Source organism: Oncorhynchus kisutch, linkage group LG5 (genome assembly GCF_002021735.2).
Source record: "Oncorhynchus kisutch isolate 150728-3 linkage group LG5, Okis_V2, whole genome shotgun sequence".
Taxonomy (NCBI): domain Eukaryota; kingdom Metazoa; phylum Chordata; class Actinopteri; order Salmoniformes; family Salmonidae; genus Oncorhynchus; species Oncorhynchus kisutch.
Genome location: NC_034178.2, coordinates 1,785,002 through 1,803,319, shown reverse-complemented (window position 1 = coordinate 1,803,319; position 18,318 = coordinate 1,785,002). Strand labels below are relative to the sequence as shown.

Genomic DNA, 18,318 nt, shown 5'->3' with positions numbered 1-18,318 from the left:
AGAGAGAGAGAGAGAGAGAGAGAGAGAGAGAGAGAGAGAGAGAGAGAGAGAGAGAGAGGGTGCAGGCTGAGCGGCAGGGCTAGCTTGTGTTTGTGTGTGTGTTTGGTATAGCTATAATTAGTCATGGCAACACAATTTGTTTACTGCTGCCTACATAGTTCAGCGCATTGCACAAGTAGTCCCACTGCACGTATTTATTTGTGTCAAATATGCCACAGAGCACACAAAAAAAAATCATATTCAAGATAAATATGCTGCAGACTGGAAAGCATTCCTCCACAGACTGGGATTTGAGAAAGGCTTGTATAGGCTATGGATCATTTTAGTGAGACCACACGGGGCTCACTTGATATTGTGCTCCCAGCTGAAAATCAGTGTCTCGCTCTCTCTCTGGTTTCGCTCTCACACTCTTTCTTTGGTCTCTCAGTCGCTCGCACTCTCTCTGGTCTCTCAGTTTCTCTCTCCGGCCTCTCGGTCTCTCGCTCTCTCTCTGGTCTCTCAGTTTCTCTCTCTGGTCTCTCAGTCTCTCTCCCCCTCTCCCCCCTCTCCGTCTCTCCCCCCTCTCCCCCCTCTCCGTCTCTCAGTCTCTCTCCCCCTCTCCCCCCTCTCCGTCTCTCAGTCTCTCTCCCCCTCTCCCCCCTCTCCGTCTCTCTCCCCCTCTACCCCTCTCCGTCTCTCAGTCCCTCCCTCTCTCCCTCCCTCCCTCCCTCCCTCCCTCCCTCCCTCCCTCCCTCTCGTTCTCTCTCTACCTCTCTTGTTCATTGATTTATTCCAAGCCTAATTGGTATGAAGTCATCACCAGGTTTGGAGTGAGAGATCTGCTTCAGGTACTCTGAACCTGCTAGTTTACAGAGACGTTTCCAAATGTCATGCCTTTCACTGTCTCATCTCCTCTCTTCCCTGCTTTCCCCCCTCCATGTTCCACCTAACCTTTACATTAGCTCACATCTGCCGAGCATGGAGATATGTGTCTAATGGAATATAGGTAGGGAAGGGGTCTGACAGCTGAGAGGCTTTGTCCCAAATGGCACCCTGTTCCCTACATAGTTCATTACTTTTGACCAGAGCCCCCTAACTTTGCCCACCCCTGATCTAGGCAATGGTGTGTCATTTGGTACCAGGGACTTCCTAATATGGATGCTGTACAACGGGGTCACAAAAGAGGTTCGAGAAGCAAATTCTGGATGAAATGCATTGTTATTTAGGGGTAAAACCTGGATCAAACGCATCATTCGCATGGAGTTTTCTCTGAGACGTTTATATTATGATGAATTGATTCCTGTGGAGGTTTGAGTACATTGTGAGGGTAGTTACGGAAGGTGTTCCTGATGTAGCTACTGTTCTACAGAGGGAGGTCTCCGGACATATCAGAATGTGCTTTAAACATCAATGACCAATAGGAAAAGCCTATAGGGACTCAAGTTAGCAAGTATGGAGTATTGTGGACTGCTGTTTTTCCTTGGAACTCTTATTCACTGGAGCAATACGTGTTAATATGTGTTTTCAGCGTTTCCTGTTCTCTGATGTTGTTATGGTAATGCTATGTCTGCCATGCCATGGTCAGTCCTGCTATAATTGTCCCTTGTGGACAAATAAAGCATATTGAAGTGAATTGGCTTGAATAAAAGCACATCAAGACGCTGAAGATGGATGAATTGGATGGATGGACTATTAGATTAACAGAGGAATGGATGGATGGACTATTGGATTAACAGAGGAATGGATGGACTGTTGGATTAACAGAGGAATGGATGGATTGACTGTTGGATTACCAGAGAAATGGATGGATGGGCTGTTGGATTAACAGAGGAATGGATGGACTGTTGGATTAACAGAGGAATGGATGGATTGACTGTTGGATTACCAGAGAAATGGATGGATGGGCTGTTGGATTAACAGAGGAATGGATGGACTGTTGGATTAACAGAGGAAGGGATGGACTGTTGGATTAACAGAGGAATGGATGGACTGTTGGTTTAACAGAGGAACGGATGGACTGTTGGATTACCAGAGAAATGGATGGATGGGCTGTTGGATTACCAGAGAAATGGATGGATGGGCTGTTGGATTAACAGAGGAATGGATGGGTGGGCTGTTGAATTAACAGAGGAATGGATGGACTGTTGGATTAACAGAGGAATGGATGGACTGTTGGATTAACAGAGGAATCGATGAACTGTTGTATTAACAGAGGATGGATGGATTGTTTGATTAACAGAGGAATCGATGGACTGTTGGATTAACGGAGGGATGGATGGATTGTTGGATTAATGGAAGAATGGATGGATGGACTGTAGGATTAACAGAGGAATGGATGGATGGATTGTTGGATTAATGGAGGAATGGATGGATGGACTATTGGATTAACATAGGAATGGGTGGATTGTTGGATTAACGTCGGTGTGTGTGTATGTATGTGTGTCTGTGTGTGTGTATGTATGTGTGTCTGTGTGTGTGTAGTCGTGTGTGTGTGTCTGTGTGTATTTATGCATGTCTGTGTGTGTGTGTATTTGTGTGTGTGTGTGTGTGTCTGTGTGTGTGTGTGTGTGTCTGTGTGTTTGTATATGTGTGTCTGTGCGTGTGTGTGTGTGTGTATTTGAGTGTGTGTATGTATTTATGTGTGTGTATTTGAGTGTGTGTATGTATTTATGTGTGTCTGTGTGTGTGTATTCGTGTCTGTGTGTATGTGTATATGTTTCTCCAAGGCTGAAGAGCAGAGCTGTTCCCACTAGACGCCCACAAATCAAAGTAAAAGAGAACTCCCAGAGTTCCCTTGCTCTCCTCTCCAGCTCCTCAGCTCACGCCCACTCAGTATAACTTTAGCATTCAAGACCAGCAACGTGATAAGCAAAGCAAGCAAGCCTGATCACTTTCAGAGAACACACACATGCCCTGCAATAATAAAGAATGTATGATCGCCTGAATTATTGACTAACGCCATTAAACATTCATTGATGTTATTGAAGAAATAGCTATGGCTGGTGACGGAAAAGTGACATATTTCTAGTAGAGCTGTCAGAGTGCGGTGAGGTATTTGTGGTAAAATGGCTTTTAAATGGTTGTTATTGCGTTGTGTGTCCCTGACTCTCTTGTATGAGGATAAATGTATATGCATTTATCTCTGTATATGCATGCAAACACGGGAGGTGTCACGACTCCTACCGAAAGTGGCTCCCCTCCCTGTTCGGGTGGCGCTCGGCGGTCGTAGTCACCGGCCTACTAGCTGCCCCTGATCCTTTTTCCCCTTTCTGTTTATTGGTTTCACCTGTTTGTGTTTTAGGCTGATTAGTCAGGCTTTATTTACCAGTAGGCCCACCTGCTCTTCGTGCGGGATTGTTTTGTGTAACTTGTGTGCACGTCTGTGGGTTACATGTTTCCCATTTCGTGGGTTTTGCTGGACAGTTTAAGTCCCCGTGTTTGGGGCATTTGTTTTGTTCTGCGCCCTGTGTTTCGTGGGGTTGGCTTATGTTCTCCGTTTTGTGCATTAAAGATAGCACTACCCTGAACTCTCTGTTTCCTGCGCCTGACTTCTCACCCACTACACCCAGTACGTTACAGGAGGAGAACGGCTCCAGGCTATCTCAAATCCTATCTATCATCCTGGACTGGTAATCTTAGATCGCACTCCGCACGTGTGCATAGGAATCACTAGGGCACCCGTTCTCATGGTAACACTTTCATATATAAACACAATAATTAGAGTTTTCATGGTAACAGCTTAAAACATAATAACAATCACTTGGTGGGTGCTTATGTCTGTCCTATTTCACACATGTACAAGCGTGTATTAATACCTATGTGTTGTTTTGCATTTCCCAACTCTCCTTGAGACACAATGGTAGAGTGGGGTGAGACACCCTGGGAGAGTGGGGTGAGACACCCTGGGAGAGTGGGGTGAGACACCCTGGGAGAGTGGGGTGAGACACCCTGGGAGAGTGGGGTGAAACACCCTGGGAGAGTGGGGTGAGACACCCTGGGAGAGTGGGGTGAGACACCCTGGGAGAGTGGGGTGAGACACCCTGGGAGAGTGGGGTGAGACACCCTGGGAGAGTGGGGTGAGACACCCTGGGAGAGTGGGGTGAGACACCCTGAGAGAGTGGGGTGAGACACCCTGGGAGAGTGGGGTCATGGCCAGGGTCAGCCATTATCAAAGGTGACCCAGGAGCAATTAGGGTTATTAAGTATCTTACTAATGGCACATCGACAGCTTTTCACCTTGTTGGCTCAGCTTTCACACCCAAAGCTCTTAACCACCAGGGTGTCTGCTACCTTCAGCATAAACTTTACACCACTCTTCCATTCTGCCCATGAGTGAACGGGCTCATTAGAGAACACCAGTGTCTTCCAGTCTGCCCATGAGTGAACAGACTCATTAGAGAATAACAGTGTCTTCCAGTCTGCCCATGAGTGAACAGGCTCATTAGAGAACACCAGTGTCTTCCAGTCTGTCCATGAGTGAACAGGCTCATTAGAGAATAACAGTGTCTTCCAGTCTGCCCATGAGTCAAAAGGATCATTGGAAAATAACAGTGTCTTCCAGTCTGCCCATGAGTGAACAGGATCATTAGAGAACACGAGTGTCTTCCAGTCTGCCCATGAGTGAACAGGCTCATTAGAGAATAACAGTGTCTTCCAGTCTGCCCATGAGTGAACAGGCACATTAGAGAACACCAGTGTCTTCCAGTCTGCCCATGAGTGAACAGGCTCATTAGAGAATAACAGTGTCTTCCAGTCTGTCCATGAGTGAACATGCTCATTAGAGAACACCGGTGTCTTCCAGTCTGTCCATGAGTGAACAGGCTCATTAGAGAATAACAGTGTCTTCCAGTCTGCCCATGAGTGAACATGCTCATTAGAGAACACCGGTGTCTTCCAGTCTGCCCATGAGTGAACAGGCTCATTAGAGAATAACAGTGTCTTCCAGTCTGCCCATGAGTGAACAGGCTCATTAGAGAACACCAGTGTCTTCCAGTCTGCCCATGAGTGAACAGGCTCATTAGAGAATAACAGTGTCTTCCAGTCTGCCCATGAGTGAACAGGCTCATTAGAGAACACCAGTGTCTTCCAGTCTGCCCATGAGTGAACAGGCTCATTAGAGAACACCAGTGTCTTCCAGTCTGCCCATGAGTGAACAGGCTCATTATTAATTAACAGTGTCTTCCAGTCTGCCCATGAGTGAACAGGCTCATTATTAATTAACAGTGTCTTCCAGTCTGCCCATGAGTGAACAGGCTCATTATTAATTAACAGTGTCTTCCAGTCTGCCCATGAGTGAACAGGCACATTAGAGAACACCAGTGTCTTCCAGTCTGCCCATGAGTGAACAGGCTCATTAGAGAACACCAGTGTCTTCCAGTCTGTCCATGAGTGAACAGGCTCATTAGAGAATAACAGTGTCTTCCAGTCTGCCCATGAGTGAACAGGCTCATTAGAGAATAACAGTGTCTTCCAGTCTGCCCATGAGTGAACAGGCTCATTAGAGAATAACAGTGCTTAGGGTTATTAAAACAAAAAGATACAGATACGTGCTTCTCTTGGGTCAGATGCTGTATAGTCAATATAGATTCAGGAATATCTGAATTCAAGATGAATAAGCCTGTTAATAGCATTATATCATACCACAGCCTGGTAATAGCATTACAACATACCACAGCCTGGTAATAGCATTACAACATACCACAGCCTGGTAATAGCATTACAACATACCACAGCCTGGTAATAGCATTACAACATACCACAGCCTGGTAATAACACTACAACATACCACAGCCTGGTAATAGTATTACAACATACCACAGCCTGGTAATAGCATTACAACATACCACAGCCTGGTAATAGCATTACAACATACCACAGCCTGGTAATAGCATTACAACATACCACAGCCTGGTAATAGTATTACAACATACCACAGCCTGGTAATAGCATTACAACATACCACAGCCTGGTAATAGCATTACAACATACCACAGCCTGGTAATAGCATTACAACATACCACAGCCTGGTAATAGTATTACAACATACCACAGCCTGGTAATAGCATTACAACATACCACAGCCTGGTAATAGCATTACAACATACCACAGCCTGGTAATAGTATTACAACATACCACAGCCTGGTAATAGCATTACAACATACCACAGCCTGGTAATAACACTACAACATACCACAGCCTGGTAATAACACTACAACATACCACAGCCTGGTATTAACACTACAACATACCACAGCCTTGTAATAACACTACAACATACCACAGCCTGGTAATAACACTACAACATACCACAGCCTGGTAATAGTATTACAACATACCACAGCCTGGTAATAACACTACAACATACCACAGCCTGGTAATAACACTACAACATACCACAGCCTGGTAATAGTATTACAACATACCACAGCCTGGTAATAACACTACAACATACCACAGCCTGGTAATAGTATTACAACATACCACAGCCTGGTAATAGCATTACAACATACCACAGCCTGGTAATAACACTACAACATACCACAGCCTTGTAATAACACTACAACATACCACAGCCTGGTAATAACACTACAACATACCACAGCCTGGTAATAGTATTACAACATACCACAGCCTGGTAATAACACTACAACATACCACAGCCTGGTAATAGTATTACAACATACCACAGCCTGGTAATATCATTACAACATACCACAGCCTGGTAATAGCATTACAACATACCACAGCCTGGTAATAGCATTACAACATACCACAGCCTGGTAATAGTATTACAACATACCACAGCCTGGTAATAGCATTACAACATACCACAGCCTGGTAATAACACTACAACATACCACAGCCTGGTAATAACACTACAACATACCACAGCCTGGTATTAACACTACAACATACCACAGCCTTGTAATAACACTACAACATACCACAGCCTGGTAATAACACTACAACATACCACAGCCTGGTAATAGTATTACAACATACCACAGCCTGGTAATAGCATTACAACATACCACAGCCTGGTAATAACACTACAACATACCACAGCCTGGTAATAGTATTACAACATACCACAGCCTGGTAATAACATTACAACATACCACAGCCTGGTAATATCATTACAACATACCACAGCCTGGTATTAACACTACAACATACCACAGCCTGGTAATAACACTACAACATACCACAGCCTGGTAATAACACTACAACATACCACAGCCTGGTATTAACACTACAACATACCACAGCCTGGTAATAACACTACAACATATCACAGCCTGGTAATAACACTACAACATACCACAGCCTGGTAATATCATTACAACATACCACAGCCTGGTATTAACACTACAACATACCACAGCCTGGTAATAACACTACAACATACCACAGCCTGGTATTAACACTACAACATACCACAGCCTGGTATTAACACTACAACATACCACAGCCTGGTAATAACACTACAACATACCACAGCCTGGTAATAACACTACAACATACCACAGCCTGGTAATATCATTACAACATACCACAGCCTGGTATTAACACTACAACATACCACAGCCTGGTAATAACACTACAACATACCACAGCCTGGTAATAACACTACAACATACCACAGCCTGGTATTAACACTACAACATACCACAGCCTGGTAATAACACTACAACATACCACAGCCTGGTAATAACACTACAACATACCACAGCCTGGTATTAACACTACAACATACCACAGCCTGGTAATAACACTACAACATACCACAGCCTGGTAATAACACTACAACATACCACAGCCTGGTAATATCATTACAACATACCACAGCCTGGTATTAACACTACAACATACCACAGCCTGGTAATAACACTACAACATACCACAGCCTGGTAATATCATTACAACATACCACAGCCTGGTAATAGTATTACAACATACCACAGCCTGGTAATAGTATTACAACATACCACAGCCTGGTAATAGTATTACAACATACCACAGCCTGGTAATATCATTACAACATACCACAGCCTGGTAATAGTATTACAACATACCACAGCCTGGTAATAACACTACAACATACCACAGCCTGGTAATATCATTACAACATACCACAGCCTGGTATTAACACTACAACATACCACAGCCTGGTAATAACACTACAACATACCACAGCCTGGTAATAACACTACAACATACCACAGCCTGGTATTAACACTACAACATACCACAGCCTGGTAATAGTATTACAACATACCACAGCCTGGTAATAACACTACAACATACCACAGCCTGGTAATAACACTACAACATACCACAGCCTGGTAATAACATTACAACATACCACAGCCTGGTAATAACACTACAACATACCACAGCCTGGTAATAACACTACAACATACCACAGCCTGGTAATAACACTACAACATACCACAGCCTGGTAATAGCACTACAACATACCACAGCCTGGTAATAACATTACAACATACCACAGCCTGGTAATAGCACTACAACATACCACAGCCTGGTAATAACACTACATCATACCACAGCCTGGTAATATCACTACAACATACCACAGCCTGGTAATAGCACTACAACATACCACAGCCTGGTAATAACATTACAACATACCACAGCCTGGTAATAGCATTACAACATACCACAGCCTGGTAATAGCATTACAACATACCACAGCCTGGTAATAGCATTACAACATACCACAGCCTGGTAATATCACTACAACATACCACAGCCTGGTAATAGCATTACATCATACCACAGCCTGGTAATATCACTACAACATAACACAGCCTGGTAATAGCACTACATCATACCACAGCATCACAAGTGTGTTGGTCAAAACTGTGGCTTTGACTTTTTACAGTTCATGCAGGAACATATGTATATCCCAAGCAATGTGTGTGTGTGTAACAGGGTCTTACTTGACGTGTGTGTGTGTGTGACAGGGTGTTACTTGATGTGTGTGTGTGTCTTACTTGATGTCACTCTCTCTGAACCTCTCCACGTCCAGGTCTTCGATGAACTTCTCTCCCTTCATCCAGTAGATGAGCGGACTGACCTCCCCGGCGAAGCCGAAGAACGCTCGGCACGTCAGGTTGACTTGACTTCCTGTGGAGACAGGAAACAGGAAATAAGGCATGGTTGTCGTGGTAAGGAAGTAATATGGTTGTGGGTAAAGCAGGGGAAAATGTCTGGGTGAGGTGCAGCCCACAAATGTAGGTCTTTCCAGTACCATGGATAATATGGGCGATTCTTATTAGATGGTGTCTCCTATTGTCTAGGTTCTAATGCACACCTCCAGACTCTCCTGCACCTTCCAACACCTACATCCTCCTGAACTCATAGACACCCGTGAATCTCCCCTATCACATCTGAAGTTCCCCTATCCCCTCAGAAGCTCTCCTATCCCCTCTGAAGCTCTCCCATCCCCTCTGAAGCTCTCCTATCCCCTCTGAAGCTCTCCTATCCCCTCTGAAGCTCCTCTATCCCTGCTGAAGCTCTCCTATCCCCTCTGAAGCTCTCTTATACCATCTGAAGCTCTCCTATACCCTCTGAAGCTCTCCTATACCCTCTGAAGCACTCCTATACCCGCTGAAGCTCTCCTATACCCTCTGAAGCTCTCCTATCCCCTCTGAAGTTCCCCTATCCCATCTGAAGCTCTCATATCCCCTCTGAAGCTCTCATATCCCCTCTGAAGTTCCCCTATCCCCTCTGAAGTTCCCCTATCCCATCTGAAGCTCTCCTATCCCCTCTGAAGTTCCCCTATCCCCTCTGAAGTTCCCCTATCCCCTCTGAAGTTCCCCTATCCCATCTGAAGCTCTCCTATCCCCTCTGAAGTTCCCCTATCCCATCTGAAGTTCCCCTATCCCCTCTGAAGTTCCCCTATCCCCTCCGAAGTTCCCCTATCCCCTCTGACGTTCCCCTATCCCCTCTGAAGTTCCCCTATCCCATCTGAAGCTCTCCTATCCCCTCTGAAGTTCCCCTATCCCATCTGAAGCTCACCTACCTCCTCTGAAGCTCTCCTACCACCTCAGAAGCTCCCATCCCTCCTCCCACTCTCTCCCTCATGCTCCTGAACACTGATGAACTCGCTTTCACTCTCTCCCACGCACACTCCTGGCGTCCTCCACACAAAGGGCAGGGGGTGGTTATTAGCCCAGTACCCTTATTGTTCCACCCTACCAATTAGTGTGAGTGTGAAACATGATTCACAGCGTGCATGGTGAAAGATGTTCTACACACAACAGCATCAGTGCTATTTAAAGTGGAACTGACAGCAATTTAGCAACATGAAATCTTGTTAAAATCTGTTCACATACACTCCCACAAAGAATATGACACCTTTTAAAACATTTTCTGACAAGCGAGCACCTAGATATGATCATTTTCACATTTCCATAAATTCTTAGAATATTTGGGAACTACGTATACTAAGGCATTTGTGAAAATTCTATAGCAATATAGAGTGGGAAAGCGGCCGTGGAGTTTAGACAAATAATAGACACTGCAGTAAATAAAACCTAACCAAACATCTGTCTTGTCTAGGACCGGAGTCTACACAGACAGTGCACCATAGCCAATCAAAGCTACAGTAGGCCTCATGCAAACAAGCCATTTGCCACAAGGACCTGCCATCATTCACTTTGAACTGGACTGTGTGTTTACAGGCAGTAGGGCCTGCCATCATTCACTTTGAACTGGACTGTGTGTTTACAGGCAGTAGGGCCTGCCATCATTCACTTTGAACTGGACTGTGTGTTTACAGGCAGATGGGCCTGCCATCATTCACTTTGAACTGGACTGTGTGTTTACAGGCAGTAGGGCCTGTCATCATTCACTTTGAACTGGACTGTGTGTTTACAGGCAGTATAGCCTGTCATCATTCACTTTGAACTGGACTGTGTGTTTACAGGCAGTATAGCCTGTCATCATTCACTTTGAACTGGACTGTGTGTTTACAGGCAGTAGAGCCTGTCATCATTCACTTTGAACTGGACTGTGTGTTTACAGGCAGTATAGCCTGTCATCATTCACTTTGAACTGGACTGTGTGTTTACAGGCAGTATAGCCTGTCATCATTCACTTTGAACTGGACTGTGTGTTTACAGGCAGTAGGGCCTGCCATCATTCACTTTGAACTGGACTGTGTGTTTACAGGCAGTAGGACCTGCCATCATTCACTTTGAACTGGACTGTGTGTTTACAGGCAGTAGGACCTGCCATCATTCACTATGAACTGGACTGTGTGTTTACAGGCAGTAGGGCCTGTCATCATTCACTATGAACTGGACTGTGTGTTTACAGGCAGTATAGCCTGTCATCATTCACTTTGAACTGGACTGTGTGTTTACAGGCAGTATAGCCTGTCATCATTCACTTTGAACTGGACTGTGTGTTTACAGGCAGTAGGACCTGCCATCATTCACTTTGAACTGGACTGTGTGTTTACAGGCAGTAGGACCTGCCATCATTCACTATGAACTGGACTGTGTGTTTACAGGCAGTAGGGCCTGTCATCATTCACTATGAACTGGACTGTGTGTTGCAACAGGGCGAAGTTAGATCATTACAACGCATTCGACAAAAGTCATAAAATACACCTGAATAGATTTCTGCAATTATGTAAATTCCACAAGAGTCCTCTTACACTTGGGAACTTTACACTCCTATTGATCAAACAACCATGAAAAGGTAGGTTCTCTCTCCCTCAGTTATGCACATCAACAACAACATCAACAATTAATGCTAGCCAGAGCAAGATGAGCTAAAATTGAATGAAAGAACATTAGATACAGTACAGTGCTTTCTGATAGCATTCAGACCCCTTCCCCTTTTCCACATTTTGTTATGTTACAGCCTTATCCTAAAATTAATTAAATACATCTGTTCCTCATCAATCTACACACACTACCCCACAATGACAAAGCAAAAACAGGTTTTTAGACATTTTTGCAAATTATTTAAAAAACTAAACAGAAATACCTTATTTACGTAAGTATTCAGACCCTTTGTTATGAGACTCGAAATTGAGACTCAGGTGCATCCTGTTTCCATTGATCATATTTAGATCGTTCTACAACTTGATTGGAGTCCACCTGTGGTAAATTAAATTGATTGGACATAATTTGGAAAGGCACACACCTGTCTATATAAGGTCCGACAGTTGACGGTGCATTTTAGATCAAAAACCAAGCCATGAGGTCAAAGCAAATGTCCGTAGAGCTCCGAGACAGGATTGTCGAAGTACAGATCTGGGGAAGGGTACCAAACCATTTCTGCATCATTGAAGGTCCCCAAGAACACAGTGGCCTTCATCATTCTTAAATGGAAGAAGTTTGGAACAAAAAATATTCTTCCTAGAGCTTTCCGCCCGGCCAAACTGAGCAATCAAGGGAGAAGGGCCTTGGTCAGGGAGGTGGCCAAGAACACGATGGTCACTCTGACAGAGTTCCAGAGTTCCTTTGTGGAGATGGTAGAACCTTCCAGAAGGACATTCATCTCTGCAGCACTCCACCAATCAGGCGTGGCTAGACGGAAGCCACTCCACAGTAAAAGGCACATGACAGCCTGCTTGGAGTTTCCCAATGCAGGAGTGATTTCGGGAAAAGTCTCTGAATGTCCTTGAGTGGCTCCGCCAGAGCCCGGACTTGAACCCGATCGAACATCTCTGGAGAGACCTGAAAATAGCTGTGCAGCAAAGCTCCCTATCCAACCTGACAGAGCTTGAGATGTTCTGCAGAGAAGAATGGGAGAAGATCTCAAATACAGGTGTGCCAAGCTTGTAGTTTCATACCCAAGAGGACTTGAGGCTGTAATCGCTGCCAACGGATTTATCCAATTTTTTAATTTGATAAATTAGCAAACATTTCTAAAAAACAGTTTTTCCTTTATCATTATGGAGTATTGTGTGTAGATTGAAGGAAAAAAAACAAGTCTGTAACGTAACAAAATATGGAAAAAGTCAAGGGGTCTGAATACTTTCCGAATTGGCCGTCAAAATTGTACTGATAAACGATGGGGAATTATAGACTTCCCGTCCTTCTGCAGCTTGCCTGCAACCAAGCACCCAAGCTAACTGGCTAAAGTTGGCTAGCTTGCTACTTCCAGACACAAATGAGAGAACACCTCACTCTGATCACTTTACTCACCCTAGCAGATCGGGTTAGCTAGGCTGTTTACATGTTATCTAGAGCATTCTTGACTAACTATTACTTTTTCTGCCTACGTTTACTGACACCGGTCATATTCAGCCGGTGTAGCAAATTCGTAAATGCATCAGTTATTCTGCGCTCTGACATACTCAGACAAGTCTGTTCTGAAATAGATAGAGTGAATTTGCGAACGCAAGGGATATTCTAACTGGATAATGTTGTGGAAATATGGAATCAAATATTTCTCAGATAATGGAACTTGTAAATTGAAATAGACTTTATTACAAAGTAACAGAAGCCGAGCTGGTCCATGGAACAACTGATTTATCATGTTACAGACCTCAGGCTTTATAGGTTTCCACCTTCAGATAACACACATGGTCACTTCCCTCTATGTAGATGATTAACACCCCTTGGCCTCTCGCCACCATTATCTTCTTGTCCCAATTCTTGCTTGTTAACGCCCACATCTGCTCAATTTAGATTATAATGGTGGCGGCGCCATAGTGTTAACACAAAAAATACTACATTTATTGTTTATATACTTTCCTAATATAAGTGTTTTTCTAATAATACTTGATTAGAACAAACATATGTTCTTATTACAGATACAAGGGTCTTATTACAGATACATGGTTCTTATTACAGATACAAGGGTCTTATTACAGATACATGGGTCTTATTACAGATACATGGTTCTTATTACAGATACAAGGGTCTTATTACAGATACATGGGTCTTATTACAGATACATGGTTCTTATTACAGATACATGGGTCTTATTACAGATACATGGGTCTTATTACAGATACATGGTTCTTATTACAGATACATGGGTCTTATTACAGATACATGGTTCTTATTACAGATACAAGGGTCTTATTACAGATACATGGGTCTTATTACAGATACATGGGTCTTATTACAGATTTTTTATTGATTTATTTCACCTTTATTTAACCAGGTAGGCTAGTTGAGAACAAGTTCTCATTTACAATTGCGACCTGGCCAAGATAAAGCAAAGCAGTTCGACACATAGAACAACACAGAGTTACACATGGAGTAAAACAAACAAAGCAAATGAGGTGAGGTAAGGGAGGTAAAGGCAAAAAAGGGCCATGGTGGCAAAGTAAATACAATATAGCAAGTAAAACATTGGAATGATAGATTTGCAGTGGAAGAATGTGCAAAGTGGAGATAATGAAATACTGGGGTGCAAAGGAGCAAAATAAATAAATACAGTAGAGGAAGAGGTAGTTGTTTGGGCTATTTATAGATGGGCTATGTACAGGTGCAGTGATCTATGAGCTGCTCTGACAGCTGGTGCTTAAAGCTAGTGAGGGAGATATGTGTTTCCAGTTTGAAAGATTTTTGTAGTTCGTTCCAGTCATCGGCAGCAGAGAACTGGAAGGAGAGGAGGCCAAAGGAAGAATTGGTTTTGGGGGTGACCAGTGAGATATACCTGCTGGAGCGTGTGCTACAGGTGGGTGATGCTATGGTGACCAGCGAGCGGAGATAATACATGGTTCTTATTAATTAAGGTACACATTTTCTGCTTCCGTTTTGTTTTACATGTCTAGTGATTAACTCCATGTTGACCCAGTCTGTACACTCCCATGGATTCTGTTTTACATGTCTAGTGATTAACTCCATGTTGACCCAGTCTGTACACTCCCATGGATTCTGTTTTACATGTCTAGTGATTAACTCCATGTTGACCCAGTCTGTAAACTCCCATGGATTCTGTTTTACATGTCTAGTGATTAACTCCATGTTGACCCAGTCTGTACACTCCCATGGATTCTGTTTTACATGTCTAGTGATTAACTCCATGTTGACCCAGTCTGTACACTCCCATGGATTCTGTTTTACATGTCTAGTGATTAACTCCATGTTGACCCAGTCTGTAAACTCCCATGGATTCTGTTTTACATGTCTAGTGATTAACTCCATGTTGACCCAGTCTGTACACTCCCATGGATTCTGCTTATGTTCTGTTTTACATGTCTAGTGATTAACTCCATGTTGACCCAGTCTGTAAACTCCCATGGATTCTGTTTTATATGTCTAGTGATTAACTCCATGTTGACCCAGTCTGTACACTCCCATGGATTCTGCTTATGTTCTGTTTTACATGTCTAGTGATTAACTCCATGTTGACCCAGTCTGTAAACTCCCATGGATTCTGTTTTACATGTCTAGTGATTAACTCCATGTTGACCCAGTCTGTAAACTCCCATGGATTCTGTTTTACATGTCTAGTGATTAACTCCATGTTGACCCAGTCTGTAAACTCCCATGGATTCTGTTTTACATGTCTAGTGATTAACTCCATGTTGACCCAGTCTGTAAACTCCCATGGATTCTGTTTTACATGTCTAGTGATTAACTCCATGTTGACCCAGTCTGTAAACTCCCATGGATTCTGTTTTACATGTCTAGTGATTAACTCCATGTTGACCCAGTCTGTACACTCCCATGGATTCTGTTTTACATGTCTAGTGATTAACTCCATGTTGACCCAGTCTGTACACTCCCATGGATTCTGTTTTACATGTCTAGTGATTAACTCCATGTTGACCCAGTCTGTAAACTCCCATGGATTCTGTTTTACATGTCTAGTGATTAACTCCATGTTGACCCAGTCTGTACACTCCCATGGATTCTGTTTTACATGTCTAGTGATTAACTCCATGTTGACCCAGTCTGTAAACTCCCATGGATTCTGTTTTACATGTCTAGTGATTAACTCCATGCTGACCCAGTCTGTAAACTCCCATGGATTCTGTTTTACATGTCTAGTGATTAACTCCATGTTGACCCAGTCTGTACACTCCCATGGATTCTGTTTTACATGTCTAGTGATTAACTCCATGTTGACCCAGTCTGTAAACTCCCATGGATTCTGTTTTACATGTCTAGTGATTAACTCCATGCTGACCCAGTCTGTAAACTCCCATGGATTCTGTTTTACATGTCTAGTGATTAACTCCATGCTGACCCAGTCTGTAAACTCCCATGGATTCTGTTTTACATGTCTAGTGATTAACTCCATGTTGACCCAGTCTGTAAACTCCCATGGATTCTGTTTTACATGTCTAGTGATTAACTCCATGTTGACCCAGTCTGTAAACTCCCATGGATTCTGTTTTACATGTCTAGTGATTAACTCCATGTTGACCCAGTCTGTAAACTCCCATGGATTCTGTTTTACATGTCTAGTGATTAACTCCATGTTGACCCAGTCTGTACACTCCCATGGATTCTGTTTTACATGTCTAGTGATTAACTCCATGTTGACCCAGTCTGTACACTCCCATGGATTCTGTTTTACATGTCTAGTGATTAACTCCATGTTGACCCAGTCTGTAAACTCCCATGGATTCTGTTTTACATGTCTAGTGATTAACTCCATGTTGACCCAGTCTGTACACTCCCATGGATTCTGTTTTACATGTCTAGTGATTAACTCCATGTTGACCCAGTCTGTAAACTCCCATGGATTCTGTTTTACATGTCTAGTGATTAACTCCATGCTGACCCAGTCTGTAAACTCCCATGGATTCTGTTTTACATGTCTAGTGATTAACTCCATGCTGACCCAGTCTGTAAACTCCCATGGATTCTGTTTTACATGTCTAGTGATTAACTCCATGTTGACCCAGTCTGTAAACTCCCATGGATTCTGTTTTACATGTCTAGTGATTAACTCCATGTTGACCCAGCCTGTAAACTCCCATGGATTCTGTTTTACATGTCTAGTGATTAACTCCATGTTGACCCAGTCTGTACACTCCCATGGATTCTGTTTTACATGTCTAGTGATTAACTCCATGTTGACCCAGTCTGTAAACTCCCATGGATTCTGTTTTACATGTCTAGTGATTAACTCCATGCTGACCCAGTCTGTAAACTCCCATGGATTCTGTTTTACATGTCTAGTGATTAACTCCATGTTGACCCAGTCTGTAAACTCCCATGGATTCTGTTTTACATGTCTAGTGATTAACTCCATGTTGACCCAGTCTGTACACTCCCATGGATCCAGCTCTGTCCATTCACCTGAACTCAACCTTTACTCTGCTTCTGCATGTCTATTAATTAACCCTATGTTTTCTGTTTCAATACTTTTGGGAGAACAGCCTAGATACTGGAAAATCAACCATAGTCATGAATGTTCACCTACAATAAGTCATTCAAGTTCTTGCTAGCTAACCAAATGACACCTGCATCTCTAACTGTGTATAGTCACCGGAAAACGATCTAAGGGGGAAAAGTCAGTCACTCATCCACTTCTCCTATGACATGACATCCTCCTAGCAGCTAGCTAGCTAACGTTAGGCTCCGTGTTTTTAGCTTGCTACATAAATAGCAAGCTATTAGCCACGTTATGACTGACTTGTGATCATTGCCCTTCGTAGTTTGATTGTATTGACATTCCCAGCCTTGGTCACATTCGTCCGTTTTTGTCCAAAATATTGAGTCATGGAAACTGAAACGGTGCATCCCGAATGGAGGCAGCAAACATTGTACCAGACCAGCTGTGATTTACAACCTGATAGCAATATTTTTGGAACTATCAAGAAATGTATTGGTGAATTATATGAATCATGCAATGAACTGCATCCATCTATTCTGCCAACAATGACTTAGTGTACGTCATGGAATGTTGAGTCAAATAGAACCTATTTTTAAAACGTTTTATAAAGTTGATGTCTGACTAATATGATGATTGTCTGTTTGTTTCATGTCAGCAAAGTAGTTAAAACGCTGTCAGATCCACTTTAAAGCATATTGGATGTGCTATGCATATCAGATACAATGCATGCCACCCCAAAGATCAGGCTAATGCTGATGATGTGTCCGAGATTGAAGAGGCAGTTTGTGTTTAAACAACTGGTAGAGGTACTGAAACGCCATCATTATTATTCATCTAACCACAATAAAAATAAAAGCCCTTCGTACATCAGCTGATGTCACAAAGTGCTGTACAGAAACCCAGCCTAAAACCCCAAACAGCAAGCAATGCAGGTGTAGAAGCATAAAAACCTTTACATTATACTAGACACAGAGAGATTCAGGCCTCAGGATCATACGATACCCCCTGAGATTGTCAGAAAGGAGCATTGACATCAAGAGGGA

The 18,318-nt window shown here is 43.2% G+C and overlaps 1 protein-coding gene across 4 annotated transcripts in view; it reads right to left on the bottom strand.

Annotated features, from left to right (window-relative positions):
• The window catches only part of LOC116374138 (interleukin-1 receptor accessory protein-like 1), a 399,675-nt gene that overhangs the window by 57,040 nt on the left and 324,317 nt on the right, over positions 1–18,318 (bottom strand). For all 4 annotated transcript variants that reach the window (XM_031823979.1, XM_031823977.1, XM_031823980.1 and 1 more), the window contains exon 7: positions 9,001–9,133. In XM_031823979.1, coding sequence (XP_031679839.1) covers positions 9,001–9,133 — 133 coding nt within the window. The remainder of the gene's footprint in view (positions 1–9,000; positions 9,134–18,318) is intronic.